We start from the raw sequence: 23,342 nt of genomic DNA, 5'->3' as shown, positions 1-23,342 counted from the left end.
ATGAGAACATGGGGTAGTCATCTCAAAATACCAAGACAAAAACATCTCCAGTAACAAGCTATGATGATTCAGTAGCCCATTTTCTTTCTCAGAATACTCTAATCTCAGTTACTGGAGTCCAGCAAGAAGAGCAAAGCACTAGCTAACTAAGAGACTGAACAATCAAGAATTTTTAGAACTACTTTCCCAATGAAATAATCTGATATATATATGAAAGCAGGACTGAATATATCTCTCAGAAAACACAGCAGAAACATCCAGTTTGTCAATGTCTTTTCTTGTACAGGGGGAAGGCAGCAAAACCAGATGTGATACTCTAGATGTAGGCTAGAGTACATCGGATGTCTAGATGGGATGATCATTTCCATCAACCACCTGACTATACTCGGGTTCACACAATCACGGATGGTATTAGCTGCCAGGGTACCCTGCTGGATCCTGCTCCATTGTTATTTTCTCATAAAGACTAGAACCCCAGAGATCAAGCAACTGGATGTCTGGTACTCAAACAAACAGTCTAGTACTGCTGTTCACTGCACTGTTCTGAACCTCTGGGTTATGACACTTGTATCTCTAACAGTATCATCAACTACAATTGATGCATTTTGTGTTAAATACAAAACTATTGCAAGCTCTTTAAAATGCATACAAAAACTCTACAGAACTTCTGAGCATCCTGTAAGTTCACTAAGAGAGACCTAGACTTTTCAGCAGGATACAAAGCATTCCCAAAACTTTCCTCTTAAATAAATCTGGTTTGCAGTTTTTATTTTATTTGGGCATGCTATTTAGATTTTGTCACTAGTTACTTTAAAGCAGCTCCAGCCTGGCCCTGTCAACTGAGTGTTCATTAGCAGTTGCAGGCTATCTTTTGCTTTAGCTTAACCTAAATGCATCTACTTTATGTATCCAAGATTGCTCTGCAATGTGAAATGATGTGGGGTACATACAAACAATGAAAAGTTTCACCTCAAAAGCATGCTCCTGATTTAAGCTAAAACACTTGCACTTATAGGTGCTTCCTATAAAAGTAAATACAGCTTTAACACTTTTTTTTATTAAGGCTGCTATATCTAGTAATATATATATATATATACACACAATTAACTATATAATAAAACAGATATAGTCTAATAAACAATTACATCATTATGACTTGTGGTCTTCAGATATTGAGAACTAGGATTCATATGCCAGATGATATTGGTGCTGATAAAAACCACTAAAAAAAGCAGGGAAAATTATTATCCCCAAACCTCACTGCAAAATTAAGATAGATCATTAATACATATATATTAATATATACTCTTCTACAATGCCTAGACTTAGATTCAGATATCCTCAAACCTCAGAAAAAGAAGAATACAGATATGGTAGCACCAAAGTTCTATTAAAAAAAGAAAAAAAAAAGCAGCCTAATCTTTGAGTAAAAACCTCAACAGACTAACAAGACACAGATCAGTTCATTCATAAAGATGCTACAGAACACTGAACAGGAATTTGAGATATGTTATAATCTGACACTACTTGTATAATGCAGAACTGAGGTACAGATCACATACTATGAAAACAAGTCTTCCACAACTTACAAGAACAAATCAATGCTGTATGCTGACTGGAAGTTTGCATGTAAATTATCACATGGCCAGAAGAATTCCTTCCACAACACTTACCTTCTAAGTCCCAGAAATTAGAATCACATAATGACAAGACTCCTGCATACTATTACTAGCATCAGCTAACTGAAGAGCACCAGCCAAACTCACACAATGTATATAAACAACTCAGCAGAATGCCAGTTCCTCCTGTTTTCTCCAGTTAAGCTGTCCAACATTCAAGACACCCATACCTATGAACATGCCTATCCATGTAAATGCTGGAATTGAAGTCAGCAGAATAAACCCTAATACAATGCTGTATTATTAATTTTTGTATCTAAATACTGAGGCAGTCCCTATTAAGTAATGCATTTATTTCCTGTGATTTTACTCTACTCAAGTTGATGGTTACAGCTGTGATTACAGCATGAGTACAGGCTATTTTGCCCCTTACTTATTTTTACAGCTGCACTACTTTCATTAGTCATGACAACTCTTTATTATTTCACAGATTTGAGCTTAGCAGGACAAATTCAAGAAATAAAAGATAAATTGTGCTAAAACTTTTAACTCAACACTTGTGAAGTTCTGAGCAGCTAACTGCCTAAAAAAGAGGTTATCTGGGTTAGGGGAAAAAAAGGGAGTTTTGCTTCTCTGACTTCCTTATTTTTAATATTTATTCATTCCAGGATGATCCTACAGATACTATCTACATACAAACTGTTTCTTCCAAAGATAATGGGACAAGTTTTATTTACTTATTTTTTAATCTTTGAATAGAAGTTCTTCCTTTTTTATTCTAATGATAGTATAGTATCACTACTGTATTTTCTAGCATGGTTATTGCTACCTGGCATTCAACTACATTAATCTTCTTAAATTCCATTTTGTTGTTGGTTGGTTGTTTTTTGTTTTTTTTTTTTTTTTTGATAGGCACGTATGTTGCAATGCATACAAAGTTTCTTTACCTACAGAGTTGGTTTGGTTTTTACATTTTGACATCCTCTAAAAAGTGTCACATGACTAGTTTTAACTACAGTCATATATCTATTTCTTCACTTACAATCACTTTGTGGCTAAGATCAAGTTTTCTTGGCATTTATATGAAAATTATAAGTCTAATCACACTTTATTGGGAAAACAGCACAGATCATAAACACAGGAAAGGGAAGTACAAGACATGCTCAGTTTTCACCGCTGTGTTACAAAGGGTAAAGAAAAAGATGTAACAATGGCTTAACTTTGCTAAATCACGTCCATCTTCACCCCTGATAACCCTTACGTATCCTCTTCCAACTCAAAGTATTCTACAAAATGCCGAAACTCATATAAAACTATTATTTTCATTTATACCACTCTCTAGACTTTCTGATTTTCAAGATAGAGCACTTCACAATATAAAATGTATTTTTAAAATCTCTGAAGACAAACAGTAAAATTCAAAAGAAGACTCTTTCACTTACATATATTTTAACAATAGGTATTTCTTCAAACTTATTTTACTTCTACCTTATTAAAAGAGACACTTTGTTCCAGTGGATTAAGTGTGTTAGCAGCAGCAGCTGCAGCTGTAAGTTGTGCTGTGAGGGCCTGCAACTGAACAACAAGACCAGCATCCAGAGCTTGAAGTAGTGAAGGCTGAGGTTTCTGCTGCTGTATCTGCAGTGTCTGTATCAATTGCTGAAGCTAAAATAGAAAAGATAACAAATGCATTAAGCAAAAAAGTATTTTTTTAAAGCAAAAAAACAAAACTAGTATTTTTCCCTTCCACTTAGGGGAGAAAAAAAAAAAAGAAAAAACAGAAGACAGACCTCAGGAATGCAGTATCATCTAACCTATGGCTAATATTTCATCTTAATTTGTTTTCATTTATGGCAAATTTTGTTCCCACTTACTGGCTAATTTGTTTTCTGTAGCTGATAAGACATGCAGATGCTTCTTTCTCCTAACTTGCTCTGACAGGTTGCATGATGACCAGTCACCACTCAGGATTTCCTGCTTTCTAGGGTTTCCCCTCTTCTGTTTCTCCAGTTTGATTCCTTCTGACCTGAAAAAAATCTGTTAGCCTACTTCAGCTTCCTAAGGGCCCACATATATTAGGAAAATCTGTATGCTGTAATATTTGTGTAGAGAAAGCAAAAGCACTGTTGCAAGCTCCACTTTAAGCTAATGCAACAGGACTATATGAAGAGTTTGCACTAGTGTTTCTAGATTAGTCACAATGAAAATCTCATGCTGAAACTCAGGTTTGTGCTGACTGAATGCAGTTCCTTTGCTCTGTTAACAAAAGACAAAAAGCAAATTGACCAGCAACTGGGACTATAATTTGACATCCTTCAATGACACAGACTCTGCGCTCTGTATAGGACTATCTTAGGATAAAATTTGCCTAGATGCAATGCTAAACCAGAAGCAGCCACTCCAGGGCAACAGATGTACGGTAACACCAAAGTATGTTACAGTAAAAACAAAGTATGGGTAACATCAAAAGACAGATGTCAAAACATACTATCTAAAAATAGTGTTGGGTGTTTCAAATATCATTTTAAAATAGTTTTGGGGGGTGGTGTGGTGATTGGAGTGGTTTGTTTTGAACAGAATTAACTTAACACAAAAGTAAAGAATACTAATCCTATGGAAAAAAGCTTTCCTAACATAGCATGGAATTAGCAGAAGCTGTGTTTTAACCTTCCAAGAAGTAAACCCCTGGAACCTTACCTTTGGGGCAGTCTTGTTAAAAAAGCTGAGCAAATCCAGTCTCTGGATTCGAAGTCCCTGATTACCTTTACATTCATATCCTACCTCCTTGTGGGGTTCACCACTGATCTCTTTGGGGTTCAATCCTTCCCTTCTTACTACAGCTCACCAGAAACTCTGCACAAGCTGATTACACTGATCATCTTTTCCACAATGCATCAAAGATGTACGATCCTTTTTCAGGACTGCTTTACAGTGACCTTCTGATAATGTGAAACAACTCTTCTTATTTTTTTAAAAGCAATCATACAGACTCCTACAGCTGAGCCTCTGAAAACGCTTCCATTATTCTTTTACCTTTACTGCAACATGTAAAGCTGAAGAGCTACCCTCTCTGTTCTTGGCTGATCCACAAAAGATGAGCAAATATGGTTGGTCCATCCTGTTCATTGTTCTGAGTAGGAAGGAATCAAACTGAAGAAGCAGAGATGGAAGCCCCAGAGTGGGAAAATCCTGGGTGGTCACCATTTTAGCTGTTTTCACATTCTTGCTGGTCACATCTTTTTTACTCTGCCCTCTCCTATGTTTAGATTTCCAATTTATCTACATGCACTCTCACACATAAAACACAATTTTAAGATGAAATCAAAGACTTTGGTGCCTGGGAAGGGGGCGGGTGGAGTGGCATGAAGAACAGGAAAAAAAGAGAATCAAAGCAAATGTTGCAGTTCACCTACCAGTCCTAGAGATCTGTATGTACATATTTACAGTATATCCAGCCTGTCTCCATACTTCTACTTAAGACCATATTTTCCCTCTCCCCAAATCCATTTTCTTCAATATTTTACCATTTTGAACAAAATATCCAATGTAATTTCTTTGTGATTTGCAGTTTTTAAAACTTTCATTCACTTCTCATCTGCACAATAGTTTTCTTTTGCTTCACCCCTTTTTTCTTCAAAATTACATTATTAACTTTCCACGCTTTCCAGTCTCCCTTAACATCCTTTCCTTCCTTAAAAGCTATTCCTCCACATTTCACAAAGTGCATTCCACTCCTTAAGTGTACTGCAAAGACACAAAGTATCACTCAGTGTACAGTGTAACCGTCTACAAAATATTTACCTGTTGGCCTTGAGGACTCTGTAAAATCTGTGCAACAGCAGCAAGGGTATCTGTATTAGCAATCTGAGATACCCAAGGATCAGGTAAACTTTGCACTACATTGGCTGGAGTAACTGGAGTCACAGGTGTTCCTAAAAACCAGAAAATCCAATGCCAAAATATTTTAACACAGAGAACTAGAAATTGTGCTAGAAGAAAGAAAAAAACCTGCTATTACTAAGTACTGAGAAAGAACTGTATTAACATCAATTGAAACCATTTTTCTGACACACACATAGAGCATACAAAAATAACAGACTCGTATCAACATTTCTCAGCAGGATTACTGTAAGTGTAGTTCACAGCTCTTTCCACTACTGACCTATGGGGACTACTAACAAAAACATTGACAAATGGAAAATTAATAGATTTCACACAGTAATCCAAACCATTTAATGGAAACAATATATACCAAATGATAATTGTTAGTAATCTAATCAGCAACATCTGTTAGTCCAGAACTTGCTGGACTTGCACTTTATCCCCAAGAGAAGCCTAAAGGATACTATCAGAAATTTCAACCTGCAGCAGCTGGATTCATGAAGATTGTTTATTTTAGCCTTATTTTAGCCTGAGACTAAATCAGCAATCTGATAACTAGTTTCATGTCATAATCCAGAAAATCCTCCATCCTCATAAATAGTCCTGCTTTTAGCTCAGAAGTAGAAATATAAAATGGATGCTAAGTGTAAATGACTAGATTAGCTGTTTTAAAGACAATTTACATCAGAATTTTAAAAAGCATTAAGAGTAGGCCTATGATTTCAGCAATTTCAACTAATCAAACTAATGACAATAAAAAATACTGAGCTAGAAGATGCAGCCAATCCAACCCATGAGCTGGAGTTTTCACATATTTACAAACACCAATGAAAAGTAAGGTGGATTTCTCCACCTCACTGCTTTTCAGCAGTGTCAGCTAAAGGTGGGTGACAAAAGCAGGTCCGTATGTGCCAAAACCCAATTTCTATATGCAAAATACTCCCAACCTGGAATAAAAAAAATCTCCACAAGCAAAAAAAGTTGAAAAGCCAGCTCCCTGCCATCTAAGTAAGGAAGACACTCAGAGCACAAAATTACCAAGTCTGCATGTATAATAACATCAATGTTTGGTTAACAGGAACATACTCCATGAGCAATTTTTTGCCTACCATTCTCCAGCAGAGAGATCTCAGATCTGAAGGAGAAAGAAGTACATCATCGGCTGCAGCCTGTATCGTGTTGTTTTTTTTCCTTTGAAATCACTGTGTGCTGGCCAGCACAAGTTAAAGGAGCACTCTCTTGTCATTATCCAGCAAGCTCAATGCTATGGATAGCAAAATGCTACTGACGTCCTCTTTCGTTTCTCTCAGTTGTGGCACCACTAACAAAGACTGTCTAGGTCTTATTGCACTGTTACTCAACCTGAATATACTTATACTGCTGGAAAGTAAGCATAGCAGGCTGCCTCTTGGTGCTGTCATTTCCCTGATCAAGATGCTGGCTCTGTTTCTTTCTAGCATTTATTTGATTTGTATAAGGGAAACGTGCGACATTTTTCAGAATGTTAACAGCCAGTGCACCAAAGCTGACACTAGTGTTTAGATTCTAAGTATGGTTTTAACCTGTCCTTGCTTACCTGGTGTATTGTTGCTCATAGCAGCTGTAGTGCTGGGCAAGACAGGGGTCACAACTGGAGGAGGAATTCCTGCTGCCATATCCAAAAGAGGTTGAATAATTTCACTCTTGAACACATTATTCTTCTGCCATAAATTCAGCACTCTAACAATTTTACTCTAAAACGAAGAAAGGATAACAGAAGATCTGAGTCATGCTTGTATTTCTTGTTATTGTCAATTACAAAATTCTTAACTAGCAATGTCAATCCATCTAGATTGAAACACCTTTAAGTTTACAAACTGTAAGAGCCTTAAGAACAGTTACACTGGATCACACCAAAGATGTCTAAGCTATAAACCTGAAGCTGACCCTAGGCAACAGTAAAGATACACTATGCATATAGTGACAGTCTTTTCTCAACAGAAAAGTAAATATATTAAAGCCAAACAAACGTATCTAGCTCTTTTGCACCTTTACTTCTAGAAGATGGTACGGAAGAACAATTGTTTTAAGTATTTTAAAGAATTATTAATAATTAAACCAAGGAATTACTAGTCTTCTTAACTTTTATAGTTGAGATATAGGAATGCAATTCTAACCTACCTATGAACCAAAATTATTTATGTCCACTGAAAAATATGCACATACTAATAATACTGCTACATACTTTTATTAGGAAAGTCATCAATATTTTGAGAACACTCTTGATAAATCAAGGAATTAAAAAATTTAAACTGGAACACAATTCCTACCTATTGAAATTACATTGTAACATTAAAAAATGTGGATTGTGGGTAAGAAAAAATCAAAATTAAGATTTCATACAACTCCATTACATGTAATTCATTGTTCAGCTTGCATTTCTATTCCACTGTTTTGATCTGCTCCTAAATGTTTTCTTTTCTCAGCTTCACTTCTACCAAAAGGCAAGATTTTGCTTTATTTTGAAAAGTTGAATAGAAATACATGTGATAGTAAAAGACCCTTGCTTAGATGAGGGAAAAAAGTTTGTTGTGTTATAGAGAGCAGAAAGTTCTTTACAAGAGCTTGTGCTTGCTGTCATAAAGATGATTTAATTATTTAAATTTTATGAAATATTAATATAGGGTACTTAACCACAGTGTTTAAAACAAAAAAAACCCTCTGTCTGCCCTGAACTCCAAGAGGAAACTTAACTTTAATAGAGAAAAAAGATGAATTTTCACTGCATGGAAGATGTAATTTAGAGTTCCTTCTTCTATCCAGATCTGGAGTATAAAATTATTTCTGTGCCTCTGTATCTATCTCCCCATTCTATTTCCCATTGCTGAGCCAGACAAAGGAATCAGTGTGGTTTGTTTTGTTATTTTAAATAAAATGCTATGTATTTCTGCTTGATTTAAAAACAAAACAAAACCACATTTGCTTATATAAGGATAATTTGTGTTTCTGTCACACCTTTTAATCACATTAAACATCAAAATGCTAGAAAACAGGAATATATCTAGGTACCTCTGATAGCATAATTTTTTGCTGGGTTAGATATATGATAACTACTTTCACATCAAAGACTTTCTTATAATACCAAATCCATACACAACACAGCAGCAAGACTTCAGATTGTAAAATACATTTTCCCTAACTGAGGTGAAAAAGATCCTACAAACGAACCTGATAGGAGCTTTACAATCCACAAACAGGTTTTGCTTTACTACCCCTCTTCACATTAAACATGTCTAATGTGATATATTAGTTGCCATGCATTGAAATATCATAGCATAAGTAGTGCTATTTCTTACCCTACAATAAATTTACTATACTTTTTTTGTAACCAGACACTTACTGCGTACTTGCACCCATCCTTGTGGCAGATCTGCTTCTTCAATAGAATCATAGAATCATAGAATAGTTAGGGTTGGAAAGGACCTCAATATTTGCCAGTGAAGACCGAGGCAAAGAAGTCATTCAGAACCTCAGCCTTCTCCAAATCCTGTGTAGCCAGCTCTCCTGAAAGCTTCCTCAGGAGACCTATTTTGTCCCTAGTCCGGTTTTTGTTTGCTACGTACCTGTAGAATCCCTTCCTGTTATCCTTAACGTCCCTGGCTAGGTTTAATTCTAACTGGGCCTTAGCCTTCCTAACCTGGTCCCTAGCTTCCCGGACAACATCCCTGTACTCTACCCAGGCCGCCTGTCCTTGCTTCCATAAGTCAGGCTATTTCTGCATTAGTGTATTTCCCAGAGTAGTAAACCAAATGATTACACAAAACAAACTTACACTGCTTAAGGAATACAACTATATGAAGAAAAACATGTTAACTATCTTGTCTATTTATATATAAAACACTACGGAACAGAAGCAGCACACGTTGATCATGCAGACAACCTAAAACCACACTGGAAAAATGTCATTTAACTTGATCTGTTCAGCAGTATCTCAGAATTCAGTTGCAGAAGAGAAGACATTCACAGCAGTTTTTCCAACCACTTAAAATTTGCAAATCCTGACATACAAAGGTCTTAACTCCTCTAAAAAGGCAGGAATCTTAAAAACAACTGCAGGAGACATGCACTGGCTGAACTTGCCTTACTTAATCATCTTCTATGCATGCCTGGAATTTCCCGATCTTTGGTTGAAAACTACAGCTGCATGAATGCATATGAGTATTCAAAGAATAACTTGCCTTCCTCCTCCTGCAGTGTTCCCCCTCACTCACTACTTCACTTAATGACTCTATTACACAAATTTGTGTGGAGGATAAAGCTTACAGCATTTCCCATCTTTTTGTAATTTTTCAACTCAGTAAGAAGAAACCCTAGCTCTTTTAAGATTAGTGACAAATGCAAAGGAAGTTAAACTGCCTGAACACGCTGCTTATTTCCAGCCAATCTATTATAAAGACAATTTGGTAGCAGTCTTGACTACTGTGGTCCAAGGGAACAGCTGAACTACTGGGTCAAATTATTCAAGTTTGGCCTTATTCAGTTGTTGGTTGATTCAGTATCAAGGGAAAGATAACTTTTAAGATACTTTGTTTCCCTTCTATTGCTCCTTCAGTCCAAAACAGGCTATGTTGCACTGAAGATACTGCCACCAAGAAAGTTGTCCGTTCCTTGACACTATAAAAAACCTGCCCGCTCATTTTTTCACTGAAGAGGGGAAGAAATCAATAAAAGTCTGACTATAAATCGCTGTCCTACCACATGCTCTCTTAATTTTTCCCCCCATCAAAATACATTAACTTGAATCCACCTGGTCTTCTTGAAAACCTTTCCAAAAGTCTAATTAATCTAATTGGAAGTGTCTTTCCCCCATCCCTATACTCAGACAAGCAAAATCAAAGAAATACATATAAACATGTAAGTCTATAGTTAGGTCCAATCTAGCAAGCAGAAAGCAAGATCAAAATCTTTCTTCCTCACAGATAACATGCTAAAGATTGCCTTAATTAGAAAAATCTGTAAGCGGTTTACCTTGTCATCCCCAGGACAACGGTACAAGTTCTGGAAAGTGCTGATGATGTTATTGCTGAACCTTGGAGCAAATACATCCTTTTCTTGTCCAAACTGATGCCGGGACTGTCTCACAATGGAGTCAATGACATACAGACCAGGTACCTTGTATTCTGGTTTGCACTACAAAGAACAGTAATTTGAATTACACGTACGTGAAAAATAACAAAAAACACTGATGGCAGAATAAGTATGATCAGTTCTCTTTTAATTCTTAAATAGAGCAAAGTACTAATAAAGTGTTCTCTATTTAAAAAATTCCCCTGAAAGATTAAACTCACTCAAAACCAGCCAGCCTTAATATTCAAGTTATCACATCTATACGTGTTCTGCAAATATGTAAATGGTTTAAAATCTATTTCCTACCACTAAAAAATTAACATGTATTAATAGTACATTGGTATTAGCTGTACATACAATTCAAAATATTTTAGTCCTTCTTTATGATCAAAGTCAATATTAAAGTTAACATTCATTTACTTTATTTTACATTTAATTAGTGCTTGGCATATCCTTGCCTTGCAGAAAAAAAACATATTTACGTAGACATCTGTTTGTTTGAGAATATTCAGTGGTACTGGTCTGGAAAACTTGTATAATTTATGAACAGCATGGTATTTATAAAGCACGTCTGCTAACTATACTAATTACTTAGTTAATTTTATGTAACAAGTAAAGCTAAAACTTTTGTGTTTTAATTGCAAAATAACTGTACCGTAACTACTGCTAACAGTTTTAAGACAGAATGAAAAGCAGCACAAAGACATAACAAAGTCATTACCAGAATGGTGGCTATAACTATATAGTTATACTATGACATAGATTTACTTCATGAATATTGGTTGTATACACTTACCACACAAGGCACTAGGGAAACATGGGAAAGTACACCCATTCCCTCTCTGGTCCACACAGTCTATGAACATATTACGCAACACACTAAATTCACAATCTCTAATACAGTGGCAAACTATTCAGACTATTAATTTTATTATAGCCTACATACAAACTTCCTTTTCTGAAAAGTGCTGATATGCTAACATTTGCAACCTTGATAAAGCATTTATTTAGGATCTAAACATGGCATTCCTTATTTTTAAGGATGTGTGCAGCATCCTTTTAAGAATAAATGTGCATTATGAAATTACAAAATTAAAATCTAATAGGATATAGTAAATTGTCTTCAGATAATAACCTCAATGTAGGGTAGCTATTGAAAAGTTAAATTATTACCAAGAGCATTCCTGATACAGACCTGTATACAATTTTCACAATATTCAAATTAATAAAACACAGATATTTAATATGAAAACTCAGCAAACATGTTAGATGGAGTATATAAAAACATGACATATACAGAAAGAAAAATATTATAATTAATAATATAGCTTATAAAAAAGGATAATAAAAGTTAAAACATAAATAAAGAAGAGTTACAGCTGGTGCAGTGAGCCTGCATATCCCTAATCTCAGATGGACATTTTTCACAACAAATGTGGAATCTCAGTGGATGTTTTCCACAACAAAATTCTCCATGGATATTTTCCATAACAAATATTCACTTATTTTCTGAGTAGGTCTAAGCAGTAAGATAATTTGACTACTCAAAGGATTTATTCAAGTCTTGCTCTCACAATGGAATATCCTTACATATATGAAATGAGGTCATCAGACCTGTGAAATGTTTTGACGGAGAGTAAAACAGCCCAGTGAGTTAAGTGTCACAAAACAAAGAATGTCACAGGCAGTTATGTCACCTGGAGTTTCAGTAACCTCATGAGATTAATTCTGAAGAAAGAAAATACTGTAGTAAAGAATCAACAGTAAAATAATTGATATAGTACTGATATTACTCTGGACAAGTCTATGGCATATTTTAACAGAAGAGTCAGTATTTTGAGCTTCAACTTGAAGTGACTGCTTCCAGAAAAATAATCCAATTATATTCCAAACATAAGTAAGTCCATGAATATCAAATAGCTAGCTTTCATCTGCTGATCTCCAATTCTACTAAAATAGGAACTTCGTATTATATGATGTTGTTCAAAATTGTTTCACTAAATTGTTCATGAAATACTGGAAAATAAACAAACCCAAACAAACAAACAAACAAAACCCCAAAACCCAAACCAAAAAAAAAAACCAAACCCACATTAAGTCCACTAAAGGGAAACATCTAATCCAGAGTGATCATTAACAAGATTATCAATAACAACATCCATCTTCCTTCTTCAACTAGCAATGAACAGTGCAGAACTACCTCATCATGTAGTACTAGACACTGAACACAAATGTACTCTTACTAGCTTGTGGAAAGGTCATGAACAACCAGTCCATTTCCTGACAAATGGCCACGCTTTCATTCAGAGGATAAATCTTCTCCCATGCCTCTGAATACAGAATAATCAATCACAACCATCACAACAAAAAGCAGTATTTGTAACTTGGGGAATTCCAGGTTAATTTCAGCACATGGAACTGCAAAGTGCTACCGATCTGAGATGGGTAAGATGTACACCTGCTCTCATTCTCCTATGTTCACCTGTAGTATTAAACAAGGATCAGAGGTTATCAATACCACTTTTTAGAGGTGGAAGAAGTCAGAGGCAATGCCCTAAAAGACAACTACTTAACAAAACACTAGCACTGATGGTAAACTACTAGTCTTTACTACTGCCGTGAAACGTACATATGATACCTTTTCCACATAGGACTGATGTTCCAGTACCTAAATAATTAATTCATGAACTGTTCTGAGACAGTTAAAAACACCAGGCTGAAGCTGAACCCTGCTGACGCTGTCCAACCACTGCCAAAAGCCACTGCACCATACACTGGGCACCAAGAAATAAAAGGTAGTGAGGAAGACAGGTTACTGACACAGAGCAAATCCAGACTGCATGGTAAAATGGACAACAGAAGAAAAATTGCATCCGACATTGCAACATTAACAGACTAACTTCTCTAGCTTGTTTGTCAAAATAAAAAGGCAATTTGATCATAATTTACTCCTATTTACAGAAGGAGAAGAAATTCAATACTAAAATGACCAATTGAGCAATCAGGTACAATGCAGACAAGGAAGGAAAACTCACAAATTGGAATCCATGCTTTTCCAACTGGAGGTAACATGCAGTTTTACCCCAAGAATAATTAACTATTGCAAAGAAACAAAATGCAATAAAATTCTTTGTTATTCAGAATCCTTAAATTAATCCTGCATCTTCTCAAAAAGTAATTCCAGTCTAATCATATAAATATTTTTTTGTTTTAAATTACTAGAAGGAACCACAAACTGAAATACTACATCTCCTGCTACACAAAAGATACGGCTGAATGGTCATCTTCCCTACAGCCTTAAAAACTATGGGAAAACCTGGGAGAACAGCAACTGTCACTCACCAAAACACTGTCAATTCTTTTGCAGTTTTCTGTTCACATGGGCCACCCTGACAGCCTCTTGTAACATTAAATGAATACATACAGAAGTAGTCTTAAAACATTACCTGCAGTCATTGAGAACAAAGTATATCACACACACAAAATGAGGACAAAGTACTGTCTTTCTGCACCATGGGTCGGCTACTGATTACAATAAGAAACTGAATGTGACTAAAAACTAAACTAATGTGATAAAAATACTAATCCATGTGCACATAAACCCTAATACTCTTCAATACTCTGTAATCCAAAATGAAGAAATTTTTCTCAGTGCTAACACAAAACACCCATGACTGACATACCTTTTGAATGAATTTCTCAACACTCTGTACAACGTGCTTGTAGAACTGAAAAATAAAACAGTATTTCAGAGGAGAAAAACTCATGATCCATACATTTGTTCAAGTCATGCAATACTGACAGTAGAAACAGAAACATAGCAATCCAATACCTACAGCTGAGTATGCTGTCTTCCTTAGAACACTGAACAGCATACAAAGAAAACTAATCTCACTTCTTCTTGCCTTCTGAAGGTTTTTTACACTGCATTTTTTAATAACATGTACTTCTTTAGTGAGAACTAAGAGAATAACATAACTGTTCCTTCAAAAACATGGTTATTTCATTGTACATGACTGAAGGTGTTAACCTAAACTTATTAAGTACGGCATGTACTTCCCTATATTTATTTTCCAAGTGTTCATTTTAATAATCGAAAAGCATGAGTACAGGAAGATAGGAAGACCTTACAGCATCCACTGAATACTTTTATTTTTTTAAGTTGACTTGGCCAGGATTTTTATGGGTTTTGGTTGGGGTTTGTTGGTGGTGGTTAGTCAGGTTTTGCAAATTTTTAAGTGTGGTTTTTTGGTGGTGGTGGTTTTTGTTTCATTTTGGTTTGTTTTTTTTGGAGGGGGGGATATATTTTGTTTGGTTGGTATTTTTTTTTAATCTCACATATCACAACGGCTCTGTATCACCCTAATAACTACCTTACACAAATACAGTAACTGAAATTATACGAGAGGAAGCAGGATTTCCAAGTTAAATAGATGATAAAACATTTTGGTACCATACAGTTGTTTAATTTATAGAACCATTTACATCATTTACTACTTCTTTATGTTCAGTGCAAGTTTTCACATTTTCATTATACTGCAATACACAAACTTTAATTTATGTAGTCTCCGCTTATTTTTAAGAATGACAGTGAATTTCACTCTTCTATAGAATCATAGAATCATAGAATAGTTAGGGTTGGAAAGGACCTCAAGATCATCTAGTTCCAACCCCCCTGCCACAGGCAGGGACACCTCACACTAAAACATCCCACCCAAGGCTTCATCCAACCTGGCCTGGAACACCGCCAGGGATGGAGGACTCACAACCTCCCTGGGCAACCCATTCCAGTGTCTCACCACCCTAACAGGAAAGAATTTCCTCCTTATATCCAATCTGAACTTCCCCAGTTGAAGTTTTAACCCGTTACCCCTTGTCCTGTCACTACAGTCCCTGACGAAGAGTCCCTCCCCAGCATCCCTATAGGCCCCCTTCAGATACTGGAAGGCTGCTATGAGGTCCCCACACAGCCTTCTCTTCTCCAGGCTGAACAACCCCAACTTCCTCAGCCTGTCTTCATACGAGAGGTGCTCCAGTCCCCTGATCATCCTCGTGGCCCTCCTCTGGACTTGTTCCAGCAGTTCCATGTCCTTTTTATGTTGAGGACACCAGAACTGCACACAATACTCCAGGTGAGGTCTCACGAAAGCAGAGTAGAGGGGCAGGATCACCTCCTTCGACCTGCTGGTCACACTCCTTTTGATGCAGCCCAGGATACGGTTGGCTTTCTGGGCTGCGAGCGCACACTGAAGCCGGCTCATGTTCATTTTCTCGTCGACCAGCACCCCCAAGTCCTTCTCTGCAGGGCCGCTCTGAATCTCTTCTTTGCCCAGTCTGTAGCTGTGGCTGGGACTGCTCCGACCCAGGTGTAGGACCTTGCACTTGTGGTTGAAATTCATAAGGTTGGCATCAGCCCACCTTACAAGCGTGTCAAGGTCCCTCTGGATGGCATCCCTTCCCTCCAGCGTATCAACCGGACCACACAGCTTGGTGTCATCGGCAAACTTGCTGAGGGCGCACTCAATCCCACTGTCCATGTCAGCGACGAAGATGTTAAACAAGACCGGTCCCAACACCAATCCCTGAGGGACACCACTCATTACCGGTCTCCAGTCGGACATCGAGCCATTGACCACAACTCTTTGTGTGCGGCCGTCCAGCCAGTTCTTTATCCACCGAGTGGTCCATCCGTCAAATTGAGGTCTCTCCAATTTAGAGACAAGGATGTCGTGTGGGACAGTGTCAAATGCTTTGCACAAGTCCAGGTAGATGACATCAACTGCTTTACCCTTATCCATCAATTCTGTAGCCCCATCATAGAAGGCCACTAAATTGGTCAGGCAGGATTTCCCCTAAGTGAAGCCATGCTGGCTGTCACCAAGCACCTTGTTTTTCATGTGCCTTAGTATGCCATCCAGGAGAATGTGCTCCAAGATTTTACCAGGCACAGAGGTGAGACTGACTGGTCTGTAATTCCCTGGGTCTTCCATTTTCCCCTTCTTGAAAATGGGGGTTATATTTCCCTTTTTCCGGTCGTCGGGAACTTCACCTGACTGACACGATTTTTCAAATATGATGGCCAGTGGCTTAGCAACTTCATTCACCAGCTCCTTCAGGACCCGCGGATGGATTCCATCAGGTCCCACGGACTTGTGCGCGTTCAGATTTTTAAGATGGTCTCAAACCAGATCCTCTCCTACAGTGGGCCCAAGGTCTTCATTCTCACAGTCCCTGCATCTACCTTCTAAGAACTGGGTGGTGCAGTCAGAGCCTTTGCCAGTGAAGACTGAGGCAAAGAAGTCATTCAGAACCTCAGCCTTCTCCAAATCCTGTGTAGCCAGTTCTCCCAAAAGCTTCCTCAGGGGGGCTATGTTGTCCCTAGTCTGTTTTTTGTTTGCTACGTACCTGTAGAATCCCTTCCTGTTATCCTTAACGTCCCTGGCTAGGTTTAATTCTAACTGGGCCTTAGCCTTCCTAACCTGGTCCCTAGCTTCCTGGACAACATCCCTGTACTCTACCCAGGCCGCCTGTCCTTGCTTCCATTTTTTATAAGCCTCTTTTTTCCTTTGAATTTTCCTCAGCAGCTCCTTATCCATCCAAGGAGGTCTCCTGGCCCTTCTGCCGCACTTCTTTCTAGTTGGGATGCAGCGCTCCTGAGCTTGTTGCAGGTGATCATACTGTACACATATCATCATACTGTCACAGTTTAAGCCCAGCCAGTAACTCAGAACCATGCAGCTGCTCCCACTCTCCCCCTTTTTCTCTCCTCCCTGCTCCCAGAGGGATGGGAAGGAGAATCGAAAGAATGTAGATCCCACGGGTTGAGATAAGAACAGTCCAATAAGTAAGGTATAATACAAAACCACTATTACCAATAATAATAATAAGGGAAATAACAAGGGGAGATGTCCTGGGTTCAACAGTAGCAGTCATTTTTCTCCTTCTTAGTAGCTGGTGCAGTGCTGTGTTTTTGACTTTCAGCCTGGGAACAGTGCTGATAACACCGATGTTTTTAGTTGTTGCTCAGTAATGTTTACTCTGACCAAGGACTTTCTGAGCCTCACGCTCTGCCAGGGAGGAGGGGAAGCTGGGAGGAAGCAGAGACAGGACACCTGACCCAAACTAACCAAAGGGGTATTCCACGCCACAGTACGTCATGCCCAGCATATAAACTGGGGGGAGTTACCAGGAAGGGCTAGATCAGTGCCGGGGTCGGGCTGGGTATCTGTCGGCGGGTGGTGAGCAGTTGTATTCTCTTCCCTTGTTACTTCCCTTATCATTATTATTGGTGGTAGCAGCAGTGATTTGTGTTATACCTTAGCTACTGGACTGTTCTTACCTCAACCCGTGGGAGTTACATTCTTTTGATTCTCCTCCCCATCCCTCTGGGAGCAGGCAAAAGAAGAAGTGGGGAGGGAGTGAGCAAGCAGCTGTGTGGCTGAGTTACCAGCTGGGATTAACCACGACAGGAGAGAATATAAAACTAAAAGGGGAAAAGAAAAAAACAATAAACACACGTGATGTACAATACAATTTGCTCACCACCTGCTGACCGATACCCAGCCTGACCCAAGGAGCAATCTGGGCCTTCCGGGTAACTCCCCCAGTTTATATACTGGGCATGATGCGCTGTGGTATGGAATACCCCTTTGGCTAGTTTGGGTTAAGTGTCCTGTATCTGTTCCCTCCCAGCTTCTTGTGCCCCTCCTCACTGGCAGAGCATGAAACTGAAATGTCGTTGGGGTAAGCATTACTTAGCAGCAATTAAAAATATTGGTGTGTTACAGCACTATTCTCAGACTAAAGCTGAAACACAGCACTGCACCAGCTACAAGAAGGAGAAAAATAACTGTTACAGCTGAACACAGGACATACTGCTCTCTGCCCAAACTACACAAAACACCAATTTTAATTATCTAAAAACACATCTGCATTCTCAGCAGAGGAATGTACATAGGAAAAGCATAACCTCACGACTTCTTTGCTTTTATCCTCCCCTCTTTTTTACCTCTGTAGCTTTGACTTTAAGTGCTTAACACTAATAGCATACTTCTTTCCTTCACCATTTTTTAGTGCTGTTTCTGCTGCTCCACTGCTGTTTGGCACTGCTTTGTGGCAAGAAAAAGCCTTAAGAATAATTTCTATTCAGGCAACATAAAAAATAAAACCTACGAACAACACCCCTGAAAATGTACATTATGAATTTACAGAAAATGAAATAAAACTTAGAACAACTGCATTGATCCAAAGGCACACATCTTAGATTTTGGGGGTGGACAGAAAGGGGCAGATTGTAGTTCTCTGTTTACTCATCTGTTCTCAGGCAGCGTGTTTCCTTTTTAAACTGAGGGGAAAAAAACAAACAACTGTCTTTCAGATCTGACTGAAGAATCAAGCTGGTATAATTCTTCCTCACATATGACAACCAGCAAATGAAAGTGACACAACACCTTAAGCCTTATGCTGCACTCCTGAAAATCCCATCACTATCACATTTATCATAACTTGGCAGTTATATACACAACAAGGGAGGTGGAAGTTTCTGAAGCAAGTTCTTTAAGCTGTTCAGTTATTTAAACACAGATGAGAAACTGAAAGGAAGCCAAAAGAAGTTAGACAATTTCTTACCTTTATAGCCTTGATTGCTGCCTTGGTGATCTGTGTCATTTTAGCTTTAGAAATGGGTGGCTTATAATCATTTAGTGAGTACAACTGAAAAAAAAAAATAAACAAAACCCAGTTATCAGAAATACATTCTGCAGTTGCAAGCAGTATAAAAATACACTATTTTTCCAGAAGAAAATGTCACTTTTAATTTACATAGGATTTTAAGCATATATTACACCAGAAAAGGCATTCTTAATTAAGAAAAAATAAAAAAAGCCCAATAAAAACTAAGATCCAACATTCTTAAAAGGTAAGAAGTTTTTCTTTGCAGTGGTCACTATATACATAGTTTTATTAGCACTAAATACAGCAGACACCTGCAGGTAAAGTTACAAAGGAAATACATATAATATGCAAATACAGTAGCTCTCATTTTTTGTTTCTAGGGGGACTAATATACTTGACTACCTTTATGGAAGCATAACAGAAGCTTAACCAAATACTGTATGCATCACTGTATGCCTGCTGAATCAAATCCTTTTGTTTTTCATTAAACAAAAAACATGTAGCCCAGTGAGAATGAGCATGTAGCAATTTTGCCAATTAAAACCACAAAAAATTGAAAAAGTACAGACTTAATTCATTCACTGTATTAACTTAGAGTATTACAAATGCTTAAGCAAAAATCCAGCTGGGTTCTTCATTTTAAACACAGCTTTGTAACTTCATTAACACCGAAGCACCAGACGAGCCACAGTACAGAGGTAGCAGAGTTTAGCAACAATTTTCTCCCCAGATGCAGTAATAACTCTATTCTTTTTACTAGTACATACATCTCCTAGCAGAAGCAATCCAGGATGACAGATATTCATCACAAACTTGCTACCTAGTGAGAACTGTGTATGAACTAACTTCATAGCTATGACTGATAGGTGGTAATTGGAAACAACTCCACCCTTCACACTGAGTCAGGACTCCATCATCCAAGGCTATTTACTTAGTGTGAAAACTTCTGATTATTCACAATATACAGCTTTAAACAATACACTGTTCTTTTCTCCTTCAGTCCTAGGTGTTAACAGACGAGACTGTCTAGCATTTGCATAAAAGACTAGATACAAAACGCCAAACCCGGTATAAGGATATTCCTGATTTAATTTACATTTTATTTTGGTTTACAACACATATTTAGAAGCATGTTTGCTCAAAAATAAGAATCCTGACAATGGGAATGAACATCTATAGACCATTTTTTATTTCCTTCCTAAAGACAGGAAGAATTGAAGGCTTTCCATAAAATGGTCACTGAAGCAGAAATAAATCCAAAGGAAAGGTCTGCTCTTTTATTACACCCCCTCAGCAATGCAATATATTGAAGTAGATTAACATCCCCACAGATATTAACAATAACTTTATTTATTGAGATTTATTCAACCTCAGAAAACATAATTCATATTTGTTTACATATGACAAAGTAAAATGTAACAGTAAACAGGATTAGACAGCAGAAAGGATAAAACAATCTTAAATATAGGTCATGCTGCCCATGCTCGTAATAATGTATCACTTTGAAGCTAACAAGTAGATACTCTTCAGTCATATTTGAGTTTCCAAGATACAAAGAATTCTCCCTGCAAACATGAGACACTTTTTTTCTTCTATCTTTTCCTGTTAAAAATAGTTTAAACTAAAACTTCATACAGCTATCAAAAGAAAAATGAAAAAAAAAAAAAAAAAATGGTTTGTCCAAGCCTAATTATGTCTTCTCAGCTTGAGAGGATTTCCATTAAAACAGTGAAATTATAACAAGTTCACAGCTAGACATCCACTTTTAACAACTGTTACTACTTCTCACTAATGCTAATTGCTGTTGCAAAATATTCTACATTACTTCTTACACAACAAAAAAAGCAATAGGCCTCTAGAATTCAAATGTTTAAGTACTCTTCAACACCACAGGGGAAAGGGAGAAAAGAGACCAAAAATCAAGAGTCTCCTATCAGTTTCTTCTCTGTTTTATACTCACAGCTCAGTGCTCAACTTCCAGTTACGCACAGGTGATTTACAAAATCACGGGTCACTCATCCTGGCTATTGGCTTTGCTGAATGAAGTGCAACTACAACCCATCTACTTCTGGGGCCACTGTAGTGCCAGAAACATTTTGGTTACGTTCAGACAGTGCCTTAGCAGAGTCAGTTTGGGCATTTTTGGTCAGCACTCTCAAAACCCGAAACATTAGTAAAAGCAATTAACAGAGCAAATATGAAATTGGTCTAGATTCAAAAAGCCACTTTGCCAATCCAAAAACAGTCCCAGAAGAGACAAGCACAGTAGCTTCTTCACCTGTGACATACATAGCTACAAGAAGGCAGAACCGCTGACTCACAAAGATATACTGGGACCACACCTGACCAGTCCATCAGCTTTGAAGTGACCAGGACAAAAAGGGGACAGGGCAGTTCAAAGCATCAAAAAGCTACAACACAGTGCTGAGAAACACGGAGGAGTTGCACATGAGTGATTCTGAAGCATCAGTTGTGTGCAGTCAGGTATTTTAGGACCACACATCCAGATTATGCCAAAACCCAACAGGATAACATGGGCTGTTGCCAGCATCCCATTACTTTACTCCAGGTAACAGAGAGGCAAGTTCAGCATTAAGGACAGATAATGCAGGCTAGAAAAAGAAAAAATGAATCAAAAGAAACAGCAAAGAACATACTTCTATAGAGGTAGGCTTTTTGGACAATGCATACAATGTTCCAGGTTTTAACAGCCATTTAAAGGAAAACACAAATCCTAAATTTAACCCCTGGAAGATGCAAAATGGGGAGGGTGGTGGTGGTGGGGAGTTCTGTTTGTAGAAGCTTTTTATTTCGCAAAACTACATTTTGTTTTGAGAAGTACATTCACTTGGGAAACTGGTGATTTAGGTCTGCCAGTGCATGGCAGAAGTCCAAAGAAGCAGCATTTGTACAAGGGCAAAGTGAGGACACGGTGCAAAATACCTACTTGCAATTTTACAATATTTAATGCAACACTTGCTTTTGGGGAAAAAATAAAAAAAAAAATATTCAAGTTTCTCTACCAAATTAAATAATGTGGTGTTTCTTAAAATATCTTTATTTTTTGGTATTAAACAGAATTTAATTACATAAAATACAGGCATCCCCAGCATAGTTTGATCCAAATTAAAGAGGGACAAGAAAACCCCCCACTTTTCTGAATGTAGATACTCTCATATGCACAAACATCTTTCTCAATACCTACTGACAGCACACATGTTCTTAGCTCTATCTTCAGCAACTTTATACATTTATAAACCGTTATCCAACCACAGCTAGAAACAGAACAGCTTAGTTTGGAAGGGACCTTTAAAGACCATCTAGTTCCACCCCACCTGCCACAGGAAGTGACACCTTCCACTATACCAGGTTGCTCACCATCCCTTCCAGCCTGACCTTGAACACTTCAGGGACAAGGCAGCTACAGCTTCCCTGGCCAACCTGTGCCACTGCCCCACCACCCTCACAGTAAAGAACTTCTTGTACCTAATCTAAATCTACCTCCTTTTAGTTTAAAAACATTATCCCTTGTCCTATAAAGCCTTGGTAGAAAGTCTCTCCATCTGCATTCTTCTAAGCATCCTTTAAGCATTGGAATGCCTCAGTAAGGTCTCCCTGAATCTTCCTTTTCTCCAGGCTGAACAATCCCAGCTCTCTCCATCTCTCTTCATAGGAGAGGTACTCCAGTCCTCAGATCATTGTCATGGCTCTCCTCTGGATCCACTCTAACAAGTGCATGTCTTTCTTACGTTGAGGATGTCAGAACTCGATGCAGTACTCTTGCAAGAGACAGTAGAAAAGGAAGAATCGCCTCCCTCAACCTGCTGGGCACATTTCTTTTTATGCAGCCTCAGGATACAGTTGGCTTTCTGGGCTGCAAGCTCACATTGCCGTGTCACGTCTGGTTTTTTAATCTAGCAACATCCCAAATTGATCTCCACAGGGTTCTCCTCAATCCATTCATCACCCACTCTCTACAGACACTGGTGACTGCACTGACTTGGATTGAACTTCATGAAGTTCATGTGGGCCCTCTCCTCAAGCCTGTCACAGCCCATCTGG

The 23,342-nt window shown here is 38.0% G+C and overlaps 1 protein-coding gene across 5 annotated transcripts in view; it reads right to left on the bottom strand.

Moving 5' to 3' along the window:
- Positions 1-23,342, bottom strand: part of SCAF8 (SR-related CTD associated factor 8) — a 109,292-nt gene that overhangs the window by 54,232 nt on the left and 31,718 nt on the right. For all 5 annotated transcript variants that reach the window (XM_065680604.1, XM_065680603.1, XM_065680605.1 and 2 more), the window contains exons 3-8: positions 19,236-19,319; positions 14,291-14,335; positions 10,509-10,670; positions 7,078-7,234; positions 5,421-5,551; positions 3,108-3,284 (exon numbers count right to left, since the gene is read on the bottom strand). In XM_065680604.1, coding sequence (XP_065536676.1) covers positions 3,108-3,284; positions 5,421-5,551; positions 7,078-7,234; positions 10,509-10,670; positions 14,291-14,335; positions 19,236-19,319 — 756 coding nt within the window. The remainder of the gene's footprint in view (positions 1-3,107; positions 3,285-5,420; positions 5,552-7,077; positions 7,235-10,508; positions 10,671-14,290; positions 14,336-19,235; positions 19,320-23,342) is intronic.

This window comes from Lathamus discolor, chromosome 5 (genome assembly GCF_037157495.1).
Source record: "Lathamus discolor isolate bLatDis1 chromosome 5, bLatDis1.hap1, whole genome shotgun sequence".
Lineage (NCBI taxonomy): Eukaryota > Metazoa > Chordata > Aves > Psittaciformes > Psittacidae > Lathamus > Lathamus discolor.
Note: the sequence above shows the minus strand (reverse complement) of the source record. Positions and strands in the feature narration are given on the sequence as shown.